Source organism: Protopterus annectens, chromosome 3.part1, assembly GCF_019279795.1.
Source record: "Protopterus annectens isolate FY-2018-M chromosome 3.part1, PAN1.0, whole genome shotgun sequence".
Lineage (NCBI taxonomy): Eukaryota > Metazoa > Chordata > Ceratodontiformes > Protopteridae > Protopterus > Protopterus annectens.
In genome coordinates, this window is record NC_056732.1 from 476,071,089 (window position 1) to 476,094,379 (window position 23,291).

Consider the following 23,291-nt stretch of genomic DNA (forward strand, 5'->3'; position numbering starts at 1 on the left):
TTCTTTTTGGTTCCAAAGAAAACAAAGGACCTTAGGAATATCTTGGACCTCAGTTTCCTCAACACCTTTGTGAAAAGGACCCACTTCACTGAATGATCATGGTGCAATCAATTCTTCCTTGTTTGTAGAAGACTGAATGGATGAGCTCAGTAGAACTCCAAGATGCTTAGCTGCACATAAAGATAGGAAGGGAGTCCAAGAAGTATTTATGCTTCTGAATTAGAGCCAGTCACTATCAATTCAGAGCAATACTATTTAACCTCACCACAGTGCTAGAGTGTTTAACAAATGTATGCCAATTGTTGTGGCTCACCTTCAATGTCAGAGATTCAAAATCTTTTCATATTTGGACAACTGGCTTCCAGCTGCCCCTTGATGGAGTTACTCAAGAACGCCAGAGATTACCTTCTTCAGCCTACAGCTTCCCGGGTATTTCAGTCAACTTACAGAATTCAAGCTTAGACTTCTTGCAGAACCTAATATGTTTGGAGTGTCACATAGACAACATCTTCTTCATCGCCTTGCTTCTTCAGGAGATGATTCAGGCTGCACACTCAACAGTAGAAACTCTGCTTCTGAACAGTCATCCTACTGCATGTCTGGTACTTGTGGTTTGAGCCTCATGACATCTTCAGTACTAATGGTAAAATTCACTCTCTGTCATATTGAGAATTACATAGCAGCTCCTCCAAGCAAAATGGTCCCAACTTTACCATCCTCTTTCTAAAACCATAATTCTTACCCAATCCTGCAGGAACTACCTGCAGGGGTGACTCACTTCACCACTTTTGCACAGATGCAAGTCTTTTCAACCTACTTTACAATTAGCAGCAGTGACCATAGATGTCTTCTCCCTGGGTGGGTGGGGGGAGGGAGCATTACAAAAGGAGGATGGTCCAAGATCTTTGGACATAGAATTAGGTCTTCATTTCAGTGTCGTAGAGCCGAGAGCAGTCCTCCTTATGTTGCAGGAACTTCAGGACTTCCTTCCTGCATGTGTAATATCTTTTCAGACAATATGATGGTCGTCTGGTATATCAACAAGTAAGGAGGAATCAGGAACTGCCTTTTATGTCATAAAGCCATGAGACTGTGGCAATAATTTATGACCTTGCACCATTTTCTGGCAGCAACACATATTCCCAGGATGGCCAGTGGTTTAGCAGATAGGCTGAGCAGAGATTTATTAGTAGTTTATAAGTAGTCCCTCAATCCAGCAATTGCTAAAAAGATATTCAGTTGCTGGTACACTTCCTGCTGCGATCTGTTTGCCACCCATGATTCCCCCACTGGTACAAACACCCAGGGATACTTTGTCTTAGCACAGGCCAGCTGGGTTACTTTATGCATAAGTACCCCTTCCCCTAATACCCAGATTCCTGCTGAAAGCACTACAGTGCAAGGTGACTGTCATCGTCATAGCCTGAGAAAGTCCCATTTGACTACTAGATCCATTTGCAGATCTCATAACTCACCACTTCTGAGGCTATCCATATGGCTTCTTCAATTCTATTGATGGCAAGTTATTCTTCCCTTTCCAAGACATGGTCAATATCCTAACAGCCTCTCAGAGACCTTCTGCACATAAAGTTTATTATAGTAAGTGGAAGAGGTTCACTATTTGGGCCAGCACTCAAAATGTTGATCCTGTTTCAAATTCTATTGCAGATGTTTTGCACTTGCTCTCTTCCCTCTTTCACTCTGGTTCCAGCTTTTCTACCACTAAGGTTCAACTGGATGCAAATTCATCTTTTCATATTGACTTTCAGACTCAATCCTTGGCTTCTCTCAAATTATGTAAAGCATTACTGCCTCCTCATTTGGTCATGTAACTTTTTTAGTACCCTTTCCATAGATAAGGACTCATACTGCACCAGTAACCTCTACAGTGAGCCATTGTGTGTGTACTGACCATAAGTGCAGATCATAGGTTCATACTAGGCTATCTGCCCTAGGGCATTTATAAGCCTAGCCAGAGTGTGTTTGGCTTTCACCACCCATTTTAAATTAATTTTGCTATGCCCTTTTTCGAGGTTAGTATACTGTGCCTCTGTCTAACAGTGACACAGAAGTGATACCCGGGGTAAACCTGCAATCCCCCATCCACTCATCAAGATTTCTCTTGAAGAGAGTCAATGAGGGACTCTGCCTAACCTGGACTGGGATTTTATTCCAGAGTGAAGGGAGCCTCTGGGTTATGAATCTGTCCCTCCAGCATGTCCTATTTATTTCAGTGCTGAGGTTCAAGTCTCTCGAGCGTGTAGCTCGATGGGATTTGGATTTTCTGAGGTGCAGCATGTCCATTAATTCTGGGTTGGACATGGCTTTATACGTCAGGCACAGATCGCCTCTGAGCAGGTGGTATGCCACTGAGTAGAGCTGGCATTTCTTTAACTGGGCAGCATATGGCATCTGTTTGAGCCCTTTGATCCTCTTGGTGAGGTACTTTTGGGGTCTTTCCAGTTGCTGCAGGTGTCTGGTAAGGTACATCCCAAAAGGGGCATTGTACTCAATTATGGGCCTGATGAGGGATGAGTAAAGAGACACGATGACCTCCCCTGATCTAGAGGTGAATCCCTTCATGAATAGGTGGGCTATATAAAATGTTTTTCTAACCACTTTGGCCACGTGGTTGTCAAATGAGAGATTGCTATCAACTTGGGTCCCCAGGTCCCTAATTACTTCTTCCGTACTTAATGGATTACCACTTATGTGGTAATTTGTGGGCACTTTGTTTTTGCCAAAGGGGATGACTTTACACTTTTTGGCGTTTAGCTTGAGGCCATGGCTCTGGCACCAGTTGTCTGTTTCTATGAGGCCCTTTTGGAGGATGCTTGTGTCTGCTGGAGAGTCGATTATGGCGCCCAGTTTGCAGTCATCTGCGAACTTGGTCAGCCACAGTCCTTCCGTGTTGGCCTGTACCTCTGAGAAATATATACCAAACAAGAGAGGTCCCAGGACTGAGCCTTGTGTGACGCCCCTTGTAACTGGTTTGAAGTCTGACATGGCTCCAGCAATTCTAACAATGTGTGTTCTGTCCTTGAGCCAGTTTGCAACCCATCTAGTGACATAGGGGTTTATATTTAAGCTGGTGAGCTTATCTATAATGCCCGAGTGGGGTATTGTATCGAAGGCTTTTGCGAGGTCCAGGTAGGCTGTGTGGACCACCTTCCCCTCGTCAATGGCCTTGGTGACTGTTTCAAAGAAATCGACCAGGTTTAAGAGGCAGGATCTGCCCTTAACAAAGCCGAACTGGGTAGGATCCAGTGTCTGTAGGTCCCCAATATCTTTATTTATAAGGTTCATGATGATCCTTTCCATAGCTTTGCAGACCAAGCTAGTCAGGCTTATGGGGCGATAGTTTCTGGGATCCGTTGAGGCACCACCTTTGTGGAGAGGGACCACCGTTGCTGTACGCGACTCTTTGGGTACATATCCTGTAGTAAGGCTGAGAGTGAACAGTAGTTTTATGTTTGGGTTTAGCTGCTCTTGGAGTTCATGTAGGACGCAGCCTGGGGCACTGTCTGATCCCGTTGATGCTGTGTTTTTTGCTTTGGAGAGGGCGACTCTTACCTGAGCATCTGAGATGTCAGGGGTCAACACTCTGCTCGGATAGATATTTTCCCTTTTGGTGGGGGGGGGGGGTTTGCGCTGAACCTGTTAGCTAGGATGTTGGCAATGTCTGTGGGTTCGGTGTATTTTTTGTCATTTTGGACTAATTCTGAGCATATCTGGGAATTCCCACCCAGGTTCCTAACATAACTGAAGAAAGCCTTGTGATTATCCTTAGTGTCCTGTGCAATTTGTCTCTCGAAGCTGGCCTTAGACGATTTTATGAGTGCCCATAGTTTTTTGCTAATACTGATCAGAGATGCCTTCCCTTTTTGGGATTTTGTTCTATCATGTAGTAGCTTCCTCCTTCTATTGTATAGTTTGTTTATGGCTGGGGTCCACCAGACAGGACGTCTGCCTTTGGAGGATTGGGTCTCGGTTTTATTTGGGATTGCATGATCCATGCATTCCTGAAGGTGTTCATAGAATGCGTTTATAAAGGATTCTGCGGTCTGGGCCATATTTTCCACAGGCCCGGGCGCTTTGAACGATTCCACCTCGGTTTTGAGAAGTGTGAAATTTGCTTTAGAGAAGTTTTTCACTGTGGTTTTTTGGGCAGGGGGTGGGGTCGGGATGTGAATATCCAGTGAGATTAGTTTATGGTCTGATCTTACCAGTGAGGGATACACTTCTGGTCTGTAGCATAGAGTCCCCATGTTGGTGATGATCAGGTCCAGTATGTTTTCCCCTCTTGTGGGAGTGGTAACAAGTTGTTCCATAGCATTTGAGTTTATAAATTCTAGGAACCTTTGGGCTAGGGTGTTGGAGCTAGAGTAATGCTCCCAGTCTATGTTTGGGTAGTTGAAGTCGCCCAATATAATTGTGTTTGGAGAGACCTTCATATTTTCCAGTGTTCTCAGGAAGGCCGAGTGAAGTTTCTGGGTTTGGGAGACTGGCCTGTAGCAGGCTATAAACTGGAAGGCAGTTTTACCCACTGTTAGTTGCACATGGATAGTCTCTGATGCTTTGTGCTGTGCCACCAACCTGGAGGTGTGGGTATCTTTGACGAATATTGATACTCCCCCTCCTTGTGGTTCGGTCCAAGTTTTGGGGCCGAAAAGCATGGTATGAGGTATAACCTGGTAGTGCTGGGGTGCTCTCAGGAGCCTTGAACCAGGTTTCTGTTACTGCACAGATATCGATGTTCTCCATGCAAAGGAAAGTTTCGAGTGCATGCATCTTGAGGTTTAGACTTGTGGCGTTGAGTAGCACTACTTTTAGTTTCTTATCCCTTGTGATACCTATGGAGTTGGGTTTGTCTTTTGAGCCTTGCCTAAAAAAGGCACTATGGGGGTAGAAAGAGCCTTTGCCAATATCCGAAAGTCCAGGGGTGACAGGTGCAAGCCGTCCCTAGCGAAGCATCGTGGCTTGTCGAGCATGTCATCCCAGGCTGACAGGCACTGTATCCCCTTTGAATGACACCAATACTTAAGCCAATTGTTGAAATTGATCATCTTGTCTTCATATTGTGGCATAATTCTTGGTGAGGGTAAGATGCTACTCAAGGTCAGGGTCATACCGGCCTGGGCTACATGCTCAGAGAGCTCCTCTATGTCTCTTTTCATGTAGTCCAGAGAGGTACGTCTCAGGTCATTCACACCAGCATGGACAATGACTGAGTCATATTTGTACTTGCCTTGGAGTGACCTGAGTGCTTGTGTTATGTGGCGGATCCTAGTGCCCGACTGGCAGCTCACCGTGACCTTCTCCTTGTTCAGCCTGGTGAGCGAGACGTCAGTGTGCCTGACGATAGAGTCACCCATTACAAGTGTATCAGGTGTGTTGTTTAGCCTTAAGGGCTGTGACTGTTCGGCACACTGGCTTTGTGAGCTATGTGTTGCACGTGTTTTGTTTTGGTGTTAGCAGTTGCTTGGGTGTCTGCTTTGGAGGTCTCTGCTGCTTAGGCAGATTTTTATTTAGAGCCTCCGAGTATGTTTTTATGTGTTTATGTGTTTGGTTTGCTATCGTGGTAGGTCTGTGTGAGACTGGAATTGTAGTGAGTGTGGTTTCCTTTTCCTCCTGACTGGTTATGCCAGTACTGAGTTGAGCAGGGTCAGTACTGCAGTACAAGCTTCTGCAATCAGTTCCCCTTGGTCATGAGTTATTTTCTCTTACTATCTTAGAGAGTCCACAGGTGATAGAGAAAGGGCGACTGATTGCTCTTCTCATCACTGTAAAAAAAAAAAAAAAAAGTGGTCATTACTGCTGTGTACTTTCTTAAGAAGCCCTAAAAGCACACAAAAGGGGTTCCAAGACCTTCCAATCCCCGCTAAAGAGTTTATGTTCTTGAATGCATTACAAAGAGAGCATCAGAGAGCACCAGCTGCTGCTAAACTGGGATATATTTGCAGGAAATGTTCCTAATAGAAAAGAATGAAAATGGCGCATGCTGATCTTCCTTTTAGCCATGTGTCATGTGACATCCTGTGCTATGGGAGGAGTCTAGCTGCATGCTGGGGATCTCTGAAAGCTTGGAAGTAAAACCAGAAAGCAGACATCTACCTGTAGCTCATTCTGATGGATAAAGGATCGTGCTACAAAAGTGGCCTTACCTGACTGACTACAGTTATGGTGACTATGATCACAACTTTACCTTCTGTAACTGAAGTTTTTTTTTGGGGGGGTGGGGGTGTTATATCTGATTACATTACTACATCTTCCAGTTTTATAATCTTAGGCATTTGCTTTTTGTAGCATATGCCATCGAAATGCATGCAGTGATCGCAATTTTATTCATAATCAGGAAAAAGACACTTAAGCACTTTTCTGACATCAGAAGGGTGCTTAATATTCATTTTTAGCACCTCTAAGCACTGTTACATTCTAGACTCATGCTAGAGTGTAACAGCAGCCATGCTGCCTACCACAAAACAGTAACAGAAGCTAAAACAGCTCAAAAAGCTGTTACAGTTCACCCTTCCCTACTTCTAACCAAAACCTGTGACAGTGGAAGCCTCTCACAGATTTTAAAACCATTAGTTTCTCCAAGGGACACTGCTTCTGTGGCAGCATTAAGTGTTTTGAGGCTTTCAGAATCGTAAAACACTTTATACTCTCTTGCACTTTTTTCTGTAACTGATAATGCATGGAGCTGCTTGTACTACAAAGAATTATGATCAAGTCTCGCTAACCAAAACTCTTATACGAGTTCTCAGCACTGATGTCTTGATCACATAACAAGTTTGTTATGATTGGTGACCTGGTTATAATTACTGATAGTTTTAGTGTATACTTTCCTGTTTTCTTTCAGGCTTTCAAGAATACCTTAGGTGAGCCAGATAGTGTTCATTGCTTATCATAACTTTGTATGCTACTTCTGAGCACCATATGAGAACAGGCTACCTCTAAGAACTTCTGCAGCAATGAGTTGATGTTATGTGATCCTATCTCGCCTACATTCTGACTGATGGGCTCGGAGCCGATCCCTCGGCTCCGACTCGGCACGCTTATGCTATAGAGCGAGGCCTCTAATTGGCTGAGCTATCTTTATCCCAGGATGCACCACCACTAATCCCCCAGATCTCGTTTGCCGCTTACAGAGCTTGGACGTGGTCTCAACATTGGCTGGGCTAAGTACTATATTTATAGTCTCTTTTCCTGTCAGTAGTTCACTCATTTCAACCCAAAAGCTGTTTTAACGGCTATTTTTTGTGTACGAGTGTGTTTCTTGTTGTTTCATTGAGTTTAGCTTAAATTTTCCTGTCAGAGAAGGTTCCGTTTAAGTTAGAGGGGCCTTCCCCTGTACTAACTACTTTAGTGGTTGTGTGTGGGTCAAGTACCCGTTTGAGTTAGAGGGTCTTGACCCTCCTTGCTTTTTCCCTTTCTCTTTCTGTGTGTAAAAAAAAAAAAAAAAAGGTTTTTTCAGTTTAAAATATTCTGAGTTTCTGGCATACTTATTTGTACCTGTGTCTTAAAGTTTACTGTTGTGGTCTGTTTTTTCTTGTAGAACTATGTCTAAGGAACATAAACCCTCCGGGTTTAAAAAGTGCACGAGGTGTGGGTTCAAAATGAACATAACGGACGACCACTCCTCGTGCGTCTATTGTCTTGGCGCCAAACATCTCCAGGAATCGTGCAGTGTATGCCATGCGTTTTCCTCCAGAGTCCTCCAGGAGAGGAAAAACAAATTAATCCTCAAAGGATTAATCAAGCCTTCTTTCGAGGAGGCTTTATCTTCCTCTCCGTCTCCTTCTAAGAATAGGAAAGCGCCGGCTCCGACCAGTCAGTCGGAACCGACGGCTAAAAAAGCTAAGCAGACTTCTCCATCGGCTCCACGGACTTCAGAGCCGAGGTCGGAACGGTCTGCCTCGATGCCTCCAGCCTCGACCCCTCTGGTTTCGGAGCCGAGGTCTGGGGCATCGAGAGGCGGGTCACCCTCATCGGCTCTACTGATATTGGAGCCGATAAGGGTCATCGGCTCAGACACTTCCCCCTCGGAGCCGAAGTCCATATCGGCGCCGAGGGAAATTTCCTTGAAGGTTTCCTCGGAGCTGATAATTGTTGAGTCCTTTCGGAGCCGGTCCCCGAGCCCTTCGGAGCCGATGGAGAAATCGGTTCGTGCCCGATCGGTATCCTCAAGATCTTCCAGGATGTCTGATTCGGACATCGACAGGGTGCTCCTTCGACTCTTCCAGTCTCCGGTGTTCCAAAAGATGGTTTCGGCTCCAGCCCATTCGGCTTCGGAGCCGATGGTCCACTCCCTTACTGTACTTCCTCCTCCAACAGCTTCGGCACTGTTGGAGCAGGTGTTGGGGGAACCAGTGGAGGTGTTAGGGTCAGGCCCGACCCTTGCTCTGACTCCGGCTCCTGGGTCTGAGTTCAGTGCACGGACTTCTTCCTTCGGCCCTGGGGGGGAGGCTTCGGGATTGATACCTTCGGTCCCAAGTCTCCCTCTTGGTGCATCGGCGGCGGGAGTACCGTCCACTGTCGTGGCCACGGAGGGGGGACCTTCCCAGGATTCTGGTGGTCCCGCCTTCAGGGCTATGAGGAGTGCTCTAGCCAAATCTTCATTGGCTACCTCCACAGTTTCCCCAGCTCCTTCCCTACATTTGGAGACTGGGTCATTGGCAGTTCCCCTGTCCGCAGACAGTGGAGCCCCTGGGCCTCAGGTTACCCCCGCTGGGGTTTCTCCCCCTCCTGGAGGTCCTTCTGAAGCCTCTTCGGAAGAACCTCCCAGGAAGAAAACGTGCAAGAGGAAGCACGTTGACTCCCCTGACAAGTCTTTGACATCTGACACCGATCTCGATGATGCAGAGGGGTCCCCCAAGTCGTCCTCGGATGATGTCTCCTTTGCAGACATCCTGGAAGCCCTAAAACAAAGAGGCGGCTGGCAGTCCAAACCTCCCTCTGCTGATGAGTCGGTGTTCCTGAAGGCCTTCGGGGCTCAGCCGTCCGCCTCCTGGGTGTCTCCGCCTTGACGAGCTCTTGGATTTGATCTGTCGAAGGCGTGGGAACACCCGGACTCTGTGGAACCGGTGCCCGCTCGTCCAAACAAATTTCTTCGGCCCCCAGATAGAGAGTTCCTTACGAAAGGTGTGGCTGTGGATGCTATGGTGGTGGCATCTGCTACACAGCAGGATGTAGCAGAGGCTTCTACGTCCGTCCATCCTCCTAATAAGGAGTCTAGGAGCATGGATCGGTACGGCAAGCGCACCCTAAGTTCAGCGGCCTTTACCCTGAGGTCTTTGAACTACCTGACGCACTTTACGAGATTCCAGAGGGATCTGATTAAGGAGTTATCCGATACCCTATTAGGTAACCTGCCTGAGGAGCTGGCCCAGATGGTTGGATCTCAGCTGGCTACAATGTCATCCATTTCGAACTCGTCCATGAGGCTCATTTCGTATGCGGCCGAAGGGGCGAGTAGAGCGCAGTACAGGCATTGCTCTACGGAGACAAGCCTGGCTCCGCCTGTGTCATTTCACGGAGGCCTTCAAGTCTTCATTCGCCGACGCCCCCTTTGATGGGTCCTCCCTGTTTGGGCCCAAGGTGAAAGACGCACTTACCCGCTGTGAACAGGAGGGTAAGACTCTGACCGCCGTAGGGGCACGATTTTCCACTCCCTTTCGGCCTTATCCCAAGGCTAAAAGAGGAGGGAAGATGTGGTTCCGGAGATCGCAGAAGTCTTACCCCTCTCAGCAGGAAGGTTCCCCCTCCAGAGGCAGAGGAGGGGGAAAGTCATCAGGAAGCCGCCGTCCCAGAGGCGGCAGAGGCCCCCACAACACTGGAGTCCGCAAGTCCTTTCATGGCTCTTCAGCTTTTCATAGTCCCTGAGGGATTGCCCGACTGTGCTGCTCCGGAGCCAGTCGGGGTCGTTCAAGCACCTAAAGGCCTGGGAAGGGATCACTCAGGACCGATGGGTGCTTCGAATTATCGCCGGAGGTTACTCCATCCCATTCTGTTGTCCCCCCCCTCAGTCCAAAAGAATCCCGGACCCGCCACCCAGTCAACGGGAACCGCAGCCATAGAAATTTCAAAACTGCTGCAAAAAGGAGCCATCCAATGGGTCCCCGCAGACCAGATCGGATTAGGGACTTACTCAAGATTCTTTTTGGTGCCAAAAAAGACCGGGGACTTGAGGCCCATTTTGGACCTAAGCAACCTAAACCGTTCAGTCAAGAAGTCCAAGTTCTGAATGGTCACTTTACAAACCATTCTCCCATTGTTGGAGAAAGGTGTTTGGATGTGCTCCATAGACCTCAAGGACGCGTATTACCATATCAAAATACATCAAACGTCCAGGAGACACTTGCGCTTCAGCCTAGGAGGCAGTCATTTTCAGTTCCGTGCGCTGCCCTTTGGTCTCACCACAGCCCCCAGGGTGTTCACCAAATGCTTGGCAGTAGTGACTGCTCACTTGAAGAGTCTAGGATTCCAGGTGTTTCCGTACCTAGACGACTGGCTTCTAACTGCCACCTCCAAGCATCTACTTCTACGGAGCCTGCAAGCCACAACATCACTGGGCAATTCCCTAGGAATCACCTTCAATTGGCCAAAGTCTGTGCTACGGCCATCTCAAAGAATAAGATTCATAGGGGCAGAGATAGATTCAAACCAGATGCGGGTCTATCTACCTGCAGACAGAATTCAGATCATACAAAATCAGGTTCGAGCCTTCCTCCCCAGGTCCAAAGCCCCAGCCAGAATGGTCATGCAGCTATTGGGATCGATGTCTGCCACAGTTCTGCTAGTTCCCTTGGCAAGGTTACACATGAGAAATCTCCAGTGGCTTCTTTCAACTCAGTGGTCCTTTCAGGAACTCCCTCTCAATCATCTAATGTGGATCACAGAATCTTGCAGACGGGACCTTTGCTGGTGGCTAGTGTCCTCCAATTTGGATCAGGGACGACCCTTTGTTCTTCCTCCTCCGGCAGCCACTTTGACCACGGACGCCTCCCAGACGGGGGGGGGGGCATTCCCTGGGCAGGTCAGTCCAGGGCAAATGGCATCCGGAAGAGACCTCTCTCCACATCAACATCCTAGAAATGAGGGCAGTACTCCTGTCCCTTCAAGCCCTTCACTATTACCTCCCTCAAGGCGTAATGGCTGTTCACTCAGACAACATGTCAGTTGTCTGGTACCTGAACAAACAGGGAGGGACCAGATCCTATCCTCTTTGCAGAGAAGCGATGAGGGTCTGGGAATGGGCAGTCTCGACCAAACGCTTCCTAGTGGCTACTCACATACCGGGCAAATCCAATGTCATAGCCGACAGGTTGAGCAGAACCATCCTCTCTCCTCACGAATGGTCTCTGAACATGACTATTACAAGACAGATTTTCAGCGAATGGGGAGGTCCGTGCTGCGACCTCTTCGCGACTCCTCTGAATGCGATCCTCTGAATGCGAAGTGCAAAGATTTTTTCTCCCTAACCCCGGCTCCGGGGAAGAGCCCTATGGACGCGTTAGTCCATCCTTGGCCCACCGGCCTGCTTTATGCCTTCCCTCCAGTTCCTCTCCTACCCAGGGTAATTCAGAAGGCGTCTCTCTTAGGGAGCAAGATGATCTTAATTGCTCCTTACTGGCCTCGTCAAGTCTGGTTTCCCTATCTTCGGAAACATGCTCTGGAAGGTCCATGGTTCCTGGACCAGGTCCCAGACCTACTGATTCATCAGTCGGGACTACTACACCAGTCCCTACACACATTAAAATTGACAGCCTGGCTCCTCCTCTTCCGACCATAGTCAGGAGACATGCACTAGACCCAGATGTAGTGCACATATTGTCTTCAGCCCACAAGTCTGCTACTTAAGAAACTGTATTCTAGCAAATGGAAAAGGTTTGCTATCTGGGCTCAACTCCAGGGCCTGGACCCCATTTCTACTCCCGTGGCAGAAGTACTCAAGTTCCTGACCTCTCTTTTCAACCAAGGCTCTTCTGTTTCTACCATCAAAGTACAATTGGCAGCGATTTCTAATTTTCATGAATCCATAGACCCACCCTTAATGAGCAACAGGTTGTGTAAGACCTTCTTGAAAGGTGCTGCTCTATTAAGACCTCCGGTTTCTCATCCTGCACCTCCATGGGATCTCGATATAGTATTACGTGCCTTGACTTCTTCCCCCTTTGAACCGGCAGCTACCTGTGATTTAAAGTTTCTATCATGGAAGACAGCTTTTCTAGTGGCAATTACTTCAGCCAGAAGGGTTTCAGAACTTCAAGCTTTGTCAGTGAAACCCCCATACTTGGTTTTTCATACAGACAGGGTTTCCCTCAGACCAAATCCTTCTTTTGTTCCTAAAGTCTGTTCTACTTTATGCTTGCAACAGTCATTAGAACTCCCAGTTTTTTTCCCAAAATACTCCAATAAAGCGGAATTTATTTTCCACACACTAGATGTCCACAGGCAGTTACGTTTTTATTTGGATAGGACCAAACAATCAAGGAAGACAGATCAGTTGTTTGTGTCCTTTGCAGAAAACAAATTGGGCAACGCGGTCACAAAGGTCACTATTGCCAAATGGATCAGGGACTGTATTACTCAAGCTTATATTTATTCTAACAAAGAGCTTTCCACCTCTGTCAAGGCTCATTCTACAAGGGCTATGGCTACTTCGGTAGCATTTCATTCTAAGCTTGCTATTAGTGACATTTGTGCTGCGGCTACTTGGTCTTCCCCGCATACCTTCATTTCTCACTACAAATTAGATGTGGCATCTATAGGACGAGCTTCATTTGGTTCCACAGTGCTCAGGAGTGTTTTCCAATGAGCCACCCGGGATTTAGGTGCTAGGGACGCTGTCCCATCAGTCAGAATGTAGGCGAGATAGGATCACATAACATCTTTTAGTTATGTACTCACCATAACTTCAGATGTTTGGGATCCATCTCGCCTACATTCCTAATAACCCACCCTCCTTCCCCCTTCCTTGGAGATCAGAGGATATCAGAAGGTCCGAATCCTGTTGTTTCATCTGAAACATCTAACAATGTTATATAATCAAGCTGTGCATGTGTGCATGAATGCGGACAAACAAGATCTGGGGGATTAGTGGTGGTGCATCCTGGGATAAAGATAGCTCAGCCAATTAGAGGCCTCGCTCTATAGCATAAGCGTGCCGAGTCGGAGCCGAGGGATCGGCTCCGAGCCCATCAGTCAGAATGTAGGCAAGATGGATCCCAAACATCTGAAGTTATGGTGAGTACATAACTAAAAGTTTTTCTAACGTGCTGTGGGGAATGTACTTGCACATCTGTATGGTCTTCTTCATGTTTCACTATTGCAGTACTGACTTGTAAGATTTCCTGCCGTGAAAACCCTTGGCTAGCCCGACTACCAGAGAAAGAAATCTCTCGCCTATTTAGGCTGATGGATGTTCTATCTGATGTTAGTACACTGTGGTATAAAGGGAGCCAGCCGACGTCATGATATCAGTATATTCTTGCCGTTGGAGCTTGAAGGAGTATTTCAGTGTGTCTGTTAGTCTTCACTAGACAGAAGTCGTCTGAAAGCTAAGTACCCCATTGGGGAACTTTTTTTTTTTCTTGCTTTAACCCATGTCAGATAAGGTTACCAATTGCCTACACTGTGATAATCAAATCCCACACTGAGACTTTCATTCACTGTGTGTCACATGTCTAGGCCCACATCACGCCGTTCCAAATTGTTGTTTCTGTACACTATTCAATTCTAAGACATTTAGGCGTAGAGCTGAGATCTTAGCTAGGCACCCTAGTCTCCATTGTGCTTCGCAATGTCTGATGGCATCCACCGGTTGTTCCGAGGTCGAGCTCCCTAAATGTAAGAAGGGTAAGGAAAAAAGACCCAAGCTTAGGGCCTCTGATGACAACCTCTCTCCGTCTGATCGACAATGAAGAAGGGAGAGGTGCTTTCGCAGCCACCTTCTGCAAATGAGGTGGTGGCTCAGGGCTGTGTCGAAATCTCTCAGGTGTCCGACATGCTGTCGGGTCCCTCAACTTCTACACAGCTCTTAGCATTTGGTCTATCAGTTGGGTCTGGGGATGCTTAGCAGACCTCAGTTTCCCATAACCGTTCTTTTACCGGCGATGTTCCTTTGCACCGTCAGCCTGCATTGGTCGCTCATTCTTCTTGAGAGGCTGGCATCAGGATTGCAGACATACTTAGGTCCAAGGCCAAAGCTACCTCTAAGAAGAGTACAATATCAGGCCCTATACACAGGCTTACCAGCTCCCATGCACAGGGATATCAGCAAGACCTGATGAGGTTAGCTGAAGACCTTATTGCCATAGTTAGATCTAGGCCACAAGGTCCTGGCAGAGAGCAACAATGGCTCCTCCCTGCCCCTCCCCCATAACATTAGGAGGAAGGTTATCCCTATTCAAATAGAACTGGTCCCTCATTACTTTAGACAAGTGGGTTTTGAACATTATTTCATATGGTTACAGACTCTTTCAAAGAGCCATTAAAGTACTCAGGTTATCCAGATATACCACAACATCAAAGAGCAGAGGCCATTTCCCAAATTCTCAGTTTGTGCTCACAGAGCTCAGTGAAAACAGTCCCAGAACACCAAAAGGCAAAGGGATTTTACACCAGTCTGTTTCTGGTTCTCAGAAAAGAAGGTTCTTGGCCCCCATTCTAGACCTATCCACCCTCAATCAGTCCCTGCTGGTACCAAAATTCAAAATATTACTCTTCTAAAGCTTTTGCCCATGATAGCTTCTCAGGCCTTTAATGGTCACCCTGGATCTAAAAAATGCTTACTTACACATTCCAATAGAGGAATTATGCAGAAACTTTTATGTTTTAGAGCAGGTACAAAGTCACTTCCAGATGTTCTTCGTTCCCCATTGCTGCAGTCCTTACTATTGGGTAGTCCGCTGTCCAGTCGGCCCGAATACCAGAGTATATGGCTGACGTCGGTCAGGGCGCATTAGACTGACGTCAGTACGTCAGGGTACTAATGCGCATGACCGACGTCATATCCTCAGTCTTTTTTGCCGCATGGTCCGATGCAGAAGCAGTTTTGCGAGTGCAGGTTGGCGTTCTGAAATATTTCCGAAACCGGAGTTTCAGACCGAATCAGAGTTGGCTAAGTACCCGTTAGAACATTTTGGTTTTTCTTGCCTCAGTATTTAACCGGATGTCAGAAAAGTGAATAACTGTATTTCTTGTGGGAAACAGATACCTCATAGGGATTACCATACCTTGTGTATACCTTGTTTAGGGCCTGAGCACGGCGTTGTTGGATGCCGCTCTTGTGCTAGGTTTAACAAACGCACTATTAAGAGGAGGTTAGACTGTGCCAGGTTAGTGTTTGGGAAGCGTTGCAATTATAAAATGCCGCCGGATGCTCCGGCCCGCTTCAAGAAGCGCAAGGACAAAACAGCGAAGCCTAGGGTTGATGAACCGGCAGTCCCGGACGTCGGTTCTTTAGAAGGCTCAGTGGAGCCAGAGGTTTTGCCAGGAGTTTCTATGGAGTCTCAGGCTGAAACTTTACTGTTACAGGATGTGCCTTCTCAGGAGGTAGGCCAGGCTGAGGGGCTTCTCAGGTAACTGTTCTTCCCTCTCTTCCCAAGGTTGTTAGAGCCTCTCCTTCTGTTGCCAAAACTTCTTTGAGAGGTAGGCCAAGTTCAGCTTCAGTGGGGGCTTCTCCTAGCATTTCGGGTTCTGTACCTAAGAAACATATGCTTAAAATGGCAGAAGATTTGATTACTATGATTAGAGGTTCTATGCCCCCTCCTGATAAGAGGCCCAGGGTGGAACCGGAGTTTGATAGTTTTGAACAGTGTTCAGAGGCTTCTGAGTCTTCTGGGGAAGATTTGCAGGAGTATCCACCTTATTCTGATTCTGATGTGGATGATTCCACTCCTACAGCTTCTCCTCCTGAGGATTTCTCTTTTTCAGAGACTCTGCATTCCATGAGGGAGCACTTTAAATGGGAAGGCCAGGATTACTCTGATTCCAGGAAAAGGCTTAGGGAATTCTTGTTTTTACCCCAGCATAGGCCCTTAGCTATACCTCCTGTGTTGAATGTGGTGGAAGATGTTTTTGCAGAGGCTTCCCTGAACCCTGACTCTTTGCCTCCTGCTCCTGTTAAACCCGATAGGTACTATAGGGTGCCTGAAGCTCATAAGTATCCTAGGGCGGACCCAGAAACTGTTTCTCAGGGGCCTAAAGGTGTTAAGGCCTCTGTGGTTAAAAATCCTGTTCCCACTGATAAAGAGGCAAGGGCTTTGGATAGGTGGGGAAAGAAAGTGTATACTTCTTCCACTCTAGCCATGAGAGCGTTGAATTGTCAGTTTCACATGCTAAAATATCAAAATTATCTCCTTTCACAATTGAAATCTAAGGTGGATGCTTTGGCGGAAGGTATTGAGTGTAAAGAGTTGCTGGATTTGGTTCATGTGTCTGAACAAGTGGGTAAGCATTCTTTGCAATGTGGTTTTGATGCTGTACAGGCCTCCTCGAGGGTGGCTGCCACTAGTTCTGTTCTTCGCAGGCATGCCTGGTTGAGGGATCAGAATTTAGCTGAGCATGTTAAGACTAGGATTTTGGATGCTCCTTTACAGTCTGATGTGTTGTTTGGTTCGCCTGTGGAAGCAGTTTTAAAGAAAATGGAGGACAAAGCTAAGTCTATGCAAACTGTTAAAGATTTTTGCAGGTGCAGCCACCGAGTTTAGTAGAAATTGGCCTGCTAAGGGGTGGACATATCCTGCTTATGATTCCCAGTCTAGGGGTAGGTCTAGACGTGGTAGGGGCAGAGCTCAAGGTTCTTTTAGGCCTAGACCTGCTCAGACTTCTGGTGAGGGCAGGGGTCAGTCCTTTCGTAAACAGACCCAATGACCTGCCTTTTCAGCTACCAGTAGATTCTCGTCTGGTAGCTCCTTTGGGAGGAAGACTGTCTCTTTCCAAAGGAAATTGGGATTTAATTACTCAAGACAGATGGGTGTTGGATATCATTCACCACGGTTACAGGTTTTATTTCCATACAATGCCTCCTTTCAAAGGCATGCCAGACGTTCCTCCTCCACAAAGAAAAGAGGCTCACAAGCAAATTTCTCAGTTACTCCAGATGGGGCCATTAAGCCAGTTCCTGTATCAGAAATGGGCCTAGGATTTTATTCTCGCCTGTTCCTAGTACCAAAGAAGGGGAACACGTGGAGACCAATTTTGGATTTATCTCTCCTCAACACTTATCTGGACATTCCCAAGTTCAAGATGTTGGCGTTACAACAGCTTTTACCTCTGCTGGGCAAAGATCACTGGATGGTAACTTTAGATCTCAAGGAAGCTTACCTTCATGTGCCTATAAGGCTAAGTTGCAGGAAGTATCTGCGGTTTCGAGCTGGAAATTCTCATTATCAGTTCTCTGCATTGCCCTTTGGCTTATCTTCTGCGCCCAGAGTATTCACAAAGGTTCTGGCTCCAGTGATAGCTTACTTCAGGCTACAAGGAATTCAAATCTATCCTTACTTGGACGACTGCCTGATTCTGGCTCAAGAAAAGGAAGACCTTCTACAGCATCTGGAATATGTTATAGCAGTGCTAAGATGCCTAGGGTATTCTGTGAACGAAATAAAGTCCAGTCTAGTACCCTCTCAAGACATGTGCTTTCTGGGTGTGAGACTGAATACAGCAGCCCAGATGGCCTTTTAACCCCGGACAAACAAAAGAGTCTATCACTTTACTTCCATCAACTATCTCATCAGTCCGTGCTGACTGCAAGGACAGTCCTTCAAGCATTAGGGTTCATGGCATCTTGTATTCTGGTGCTTCCCAATGCCAAACTGCATATGAGGAAGCTACAATGGTATCTCAAAATGTATGGACACAGCACTGCCAGGATTTGGACACTGTCATTCAAATAATACCTTGCCTTCAAAAGAATTTTTGTGGTGGGCTCAGGAATGTCACCTAAACAAGGGACTCTCTGTGACCCGGCCAGAGGCGAGTCAGATTTTAACGACAGATGCCTCGGACATTGCTTGGGGAGCTCATCTAAATGGAAAGTGGATACAAGACAAGTGGCCTGCCAGACTACAGCATCTACATATCAACATGAAGGAGATGTTAGCAGTCCAGTTTGCATTAATGGCTTTCAAGGAGTTACTTCTTCCAGGGCAGGTGTTGATTCTAACAGACAACACAACTGTCATGTGGTACATCAACAAGCAAGGGGAACACATTCTTATCCTCTATGCAGGCAAGCAATGATTTTATGGGAGACTGCGCTAAGCTTGCAACTAACTCTTCAGGCAAGGTTTCTGCCGAGCACAGAACTCCTTAGCAGATGTGTTAAGCAGACAAATCATGGATCCCCACGGTGGAAACTGGATCTTCATGTATTTCAAAATTGACAGTGTCATGGGGAACTCCAGACATAGATCTGTTCGCTTCTCCACTAAACCACCAGCTGCCACAGTATTGCACAAAGGGGTTTCATCACACAGCTTGGAAAGTGGATGCTCTGTCTTTCAGTTGGAAAAACCTTCATGTGTATGCCTTTCCTCCTCTGCCTCTTCTTCCAAAGGTACTATTAAAGGTCAGACAAGACAGGCCAAGGATGATTTTGATAGCTCCAGATTGGCCTCGGCAACACTGGTACCCACTACTACGGAGTCTGGTAAGGAAGCCTCCATGGCCTTTACCTCTGATTCCTCATCTGTTATCTCAGAAGGACGGTCATCTGCTCAATGTCAAGCTTCAGTCTCTTCATCTAACAGCCTGGCATATTCTGTGTTGAAACACAGCAGGTCTCAACTTCCTCAACAAGTTTTAAATGTGATTATGGAAGCTAGAAGACCTAGTACAAGGAAAGTGTACAGAAAAATGGAAGAGATTTTTATTTTGGAGTACAGCAAAGAATTTGGAGATTTCTGAGCCTAATTTGAGTGTGGCTCTTCAATATCTTACTGAGTTATTGGACAAAGGTTTGTCCTTCTCTTCCATTAAGATTCATGCTGCAGCAATTTCAGCTCACTATGATTGTGACCCACCATTGTTTTCGCATCCTTTGTTCAAGCAGTTTCTTAGAGGGCAAAGAATATAAGACCCCACGTAGAGCTCCTACTCCTGCTTGGGACCTCAATTTTGTGTTGGAAAAACTTACTCTACAACCTTTTGAGCCTGCGGCTACTGCTGAATTGAAATACTTGTCATGGAAGACTGCTTTTCTGTTGGCTATTACTTCTGCAAGAAGGGTGTCTGAGTTGCAGGCCCTTATGGCAGTAGAGCCCTTTGATTTTCCATAAGGATAGGGTATCATTACGCACTAATCCTTCCTTTATGCCTAAGGTGGTTTCTAGTGTGGCTTTAAACCAAACTATTCATTTGCCTACTTTTATGCAGACCCCCAAAATAAAGGGGAAAAGATTTTGCACACTTTAGATGTACACAGGCAATTGCGTTATTATTTAAGCAGGACTAAGGCTTTTAGGCAGTCTCAGCAGTTGTTTGTTTCTTTTGCTTTGAGTTCAAGGGCAAGCCTGTGTCAAAACAAACTATTTCTAGGTGGATTGGCTTTTGCATTGCATTTTGTTATTCCCATCATGGCAAGGAGATTCCAGCTGGGATTAGGCCGCATTCCACTAGAGCTACTGCCACTTCAACAGCATTTCTAAGGGGGGTGGCAACTAAGGATATTTTGGAAGCAGCTACTTGGAGTTCAGTGCATACTTTCTCTAAGCATTATCACCTTCCTATCTACTCTAAGTCTAGGGCTGGTTTTGCCACAGCTGTTTTGCAAGGCATGTTGTCAGCTCCTGCTTCTCTATGATTTGCCAGCCTCCCTTACCTCTGCTTTGGGATTCTACCCAATAGTAAGGACTGCAGCAATGGGGAACGAAGAACATAGTACAGTTTTGTACCTACCATAAATGTAGATGTTCGAGGATCCCCATTGCTGCAGTCTCCCTCCTTCCCCTCTGTGTTTAGGGATGGTTGTGTAGGTGAGATTACATGCTGATATTTTTGTATATATTCTTGTATGTATTGTACATATTTTTGGTGCAGGTATTTTGGGCCTTGTCTTTTTAGGGTCTTCTGACATCTGGGGCAAGAAAAGACTGAGGATATGACGTCGGTCATGCGCATTAGTACCCTGACGTACTGACGTCAGTCTAATGCGCCCTGACCGATGTCAGCCATATACTCTGGTATTCGGGCCGACTGGACAGCGGACTACCCAATAGTAAGGACTGCAGCAATGGGGATCCTCGAACATCTACATTTATGGTAGGTACAAAACTGTACTTTCTCTGCACTGCCTTTCGTGGCTTGTCTGCTGCTCCCAGGGTTTTCACAAAGTGCTTAGAGGGGTCCAGATTTACCCTTATCTAGATCTGTCAAAGCTCCTCAAGGATCTGATATTACTCAGAATCTCCTCACATCTCTGGGGTTCACCTCAAATCCAACACAGAACCCTCCACCAGGATGGTTTTCTTGGCAGCTGTTCTGGATTTGTCCCTTCAAAAGGCTTTTCTGCCTCCAGACAAGGTCTCCTTTTTGACTCAATACTTTTGAAGCATTATGCAGAGACAATGCCTTTCAGTCAAAGAATTCCTCAGAACACTAGGCTACATGACATCTTTTATCCTCATGATTCCTCTGGCCAGGCTGCACATAAGGAAACTCCAGTGGTACCCCAAGAATGTGTTGTGCCAGTCCCTGGCGACCGAAATTCAGCTGATTCCTTGTCTCAAGGAGGAATTTGTATGGTGGGCACAGGCTTGTGCTCACAACCAAGGTCTTCCTTTCAGGTTTATTCCTCAGGGGCTAACACTAGCCACACATGCCTCAGAGACAGCCTGGCGGGGGGGGACTCATTTCATTCACCTCCAGTCTCAAGGGAAATGGGAAATTCAGGTCAGAGACAAGCACATAAACTGGAAAGAACTTATGGCAGTGCAGAAGGGCCTGGTAGCTTTCAAGGAAAGATGGAAACCAGATGGCCTGTTAGTCAAAACAGACAATACCACAGTCAGGTGGTACATAAACAAGTGGGGGGGGGGTACTCATTCTTACCCTCTGTGTCAACTATCTATGCAGATTTAGGAGACTGCTCATTCTCTTGCGTTACACCTCCTGTCACAATACCTTCCAGGTGTTCAAAACACTCTAGCAGATCACCGCAGCAGGAACTTGATGGCTCCCCATGAATGGCATCTGTATCGGGAAATATTTCTCAGCATAATGCAGAGATAGGGAACCACACAGGTAGACCTCTTTGCTACCAAGGAAAATGCTCAACTAGAACAATTCTGTTCCAGGAGCAAGCTGCTCTCATTATGGAAGACAGATGCTTTCTCTTTTCTTTGGACTCACCTTTTCCTTTATGCGTTCCCTTCTTTGACTCTACTTCCTCGGGTTCTTCTAAAAATTAGATAAGAGGGCCCAAGCGTTATCCTGATAGCCCCAGGCAGCACTGGTATCCTCTGTTACTCAATTTAACTAATGAAAATCCATGGCAGTTAACTCGGCGAGTGGACCTTCTGACTCAGGCCAAGGGAAGGATTGTGCACCCCAGTCTGCAGTCACACAGACTCTCAGCCTGGATACTTCCACAGCATCCAGCACTGAATCAAACCTAAACAACCAAGTTCAAGACATTCTTAAGGAGCCTACAACACCTAGCACAAGGAAATTCATACTCAGTCAAGTGGAAAAGATTCTCCATCTGGTGCCAACAGCAAGGCCTCAATCCTGCTTCAGCCAAGATCTCTGACATTTTAGATTACCTGTCAAGCCTGGTTGGCAAAGGCTTATCCTATTCTTCCATCAAAATTCACGCCTCTGCCATTTCAGCCCACATCCCTGCTCTTGCTTCTGTCTTTTCTCAGACAATTCTTTAGGGGAGTGATCCACATCACACCTCCCAGGAGACAACCCACCCCTCCATGGGACCTTAATTTTGATCCGTCCTCCCTTTGAACCAGCAGCCTCTGCTGATTTAAAGTTTTTAGTAGTTTTCCAAAGCAACAGACAAATAAAGGCTTGTTGCTTTGGAAAAATACCTGGGTTTCATGATTTTTGGAAATTATGGTGACCAGGTCATCTGCGAAGTTTTAAGACTACTAGTTTTTCTTTCTTTTTTTTTCTTTTTTCCATCATAGCAAAAAGCCACTTGAAGCTGACAGGATTCATTCTACTAGGGGCTACTACTCCCTCTGCTGCTTTTCTAAGAAGAGTCCCTACCGAGGACATTCTGGAGGCAGCTTGCCTGGTCATCTGTACATACCTTTATGAAGCACTACCACTTATCAGCCTTTTCCATGTCTAGAGTAGGATTTCCCACTGCTATCTTGCAGGGCATCCTCTCCTCTCCCTAGTCTTCCTCCACCCTCATCTCAGCTTTGGGATTCATTCCACAAGTCAGGACTGCAACAGTGAAACACAAAGAACATAGTACAGTTGTATACACTTACCATAAAAGTAGATGTTCGAGTGTATTCACTGCTGCATTCTTCCTTCCTTCCATCCTTACCCTTTTGCCTAATATGTTAGCCTACTTCTATCTTCTTCCCAAGCCAAGGGGACCCCTTCTTGGTGCCCCTTCCTTACTTAAGTGTCTGTCTTAGATCCTTGCTTTTATTGTTCATCCTGGGGGCTCCTACTTTCTAGGGGGCAAGAAAAAACTGTTAGCATGAAGTCGGCTGGCTCCCTTTATATACCCAAGGATACTGACGTTGGATAGGACGTCCACCAGCCTAAGGAGGAGAGAGATTTTTTTCTCTGGTAGTTGGGCCGGCCAAGGGGTTTCACTGCAGGAAATCCCACAAGTCAGGACTGCAGCAGTGAATACACTTGAACATCTACATTTATGGTAAGTGTACACAACTGTACTTTCTTCATATTTTGGTGTGTTTATCTATTTGAGGTGATCCTTACTTTGCTTTACCCTGTCTAGTATTATTTTTGCACAAGTACTCAAAAGGTGAACTGACAAAGTGATGTGCTTGGAACTATCACTGAAAAAGCAAATGGAAAAAAAGTCAAGCTCTTTTGTATGTTGACAGATAAAATTCCTTTCTTGGTTAAACCTCTGTTTTTTTTGTCACAGGAATCAGATAAGCTAGAAGAATACGAGTTAACAACAGGAGGCGTTTTGTTACATCCAACATTCCCAACAGGCAAAGAAAAAGAAAGGTATGTTTATGCGGCTTACTTTTTTTTTTTGTCACTTTAGTTATATAGTTTGAGTTGTAATAAGAAGTACATTATGAGCTGTCTTGGGAGAAATTGGCAGAGTCTTATTTTCT

The 23,291-nt window shown here is 46.3% G+C and overlaps 1 protein-coding gene across 1 annotated transcript in view; it reads left to right on the forward strand.

The window, feature by feature from the left end:
• Nucleotides 1–23,291, forward strand: part of TAF2 (TATA-box binding protein associated factor 2) — a 2,150,018-nt gene that overhangs the window by 973,072 nt on the left and 1,153,655 nt on the right. The window contains exon 10 of the mRNA XM_044066916.1: nucleotides 23,093–23,178. Coding sequence (XP_043922851.1) covers nucleotides 23,093–23,178 — 86 coding nt within the window. The remainder of the gene's footprint in view (nucleotides 1–23,092; nucleotides 23,179–23,291) is intronic.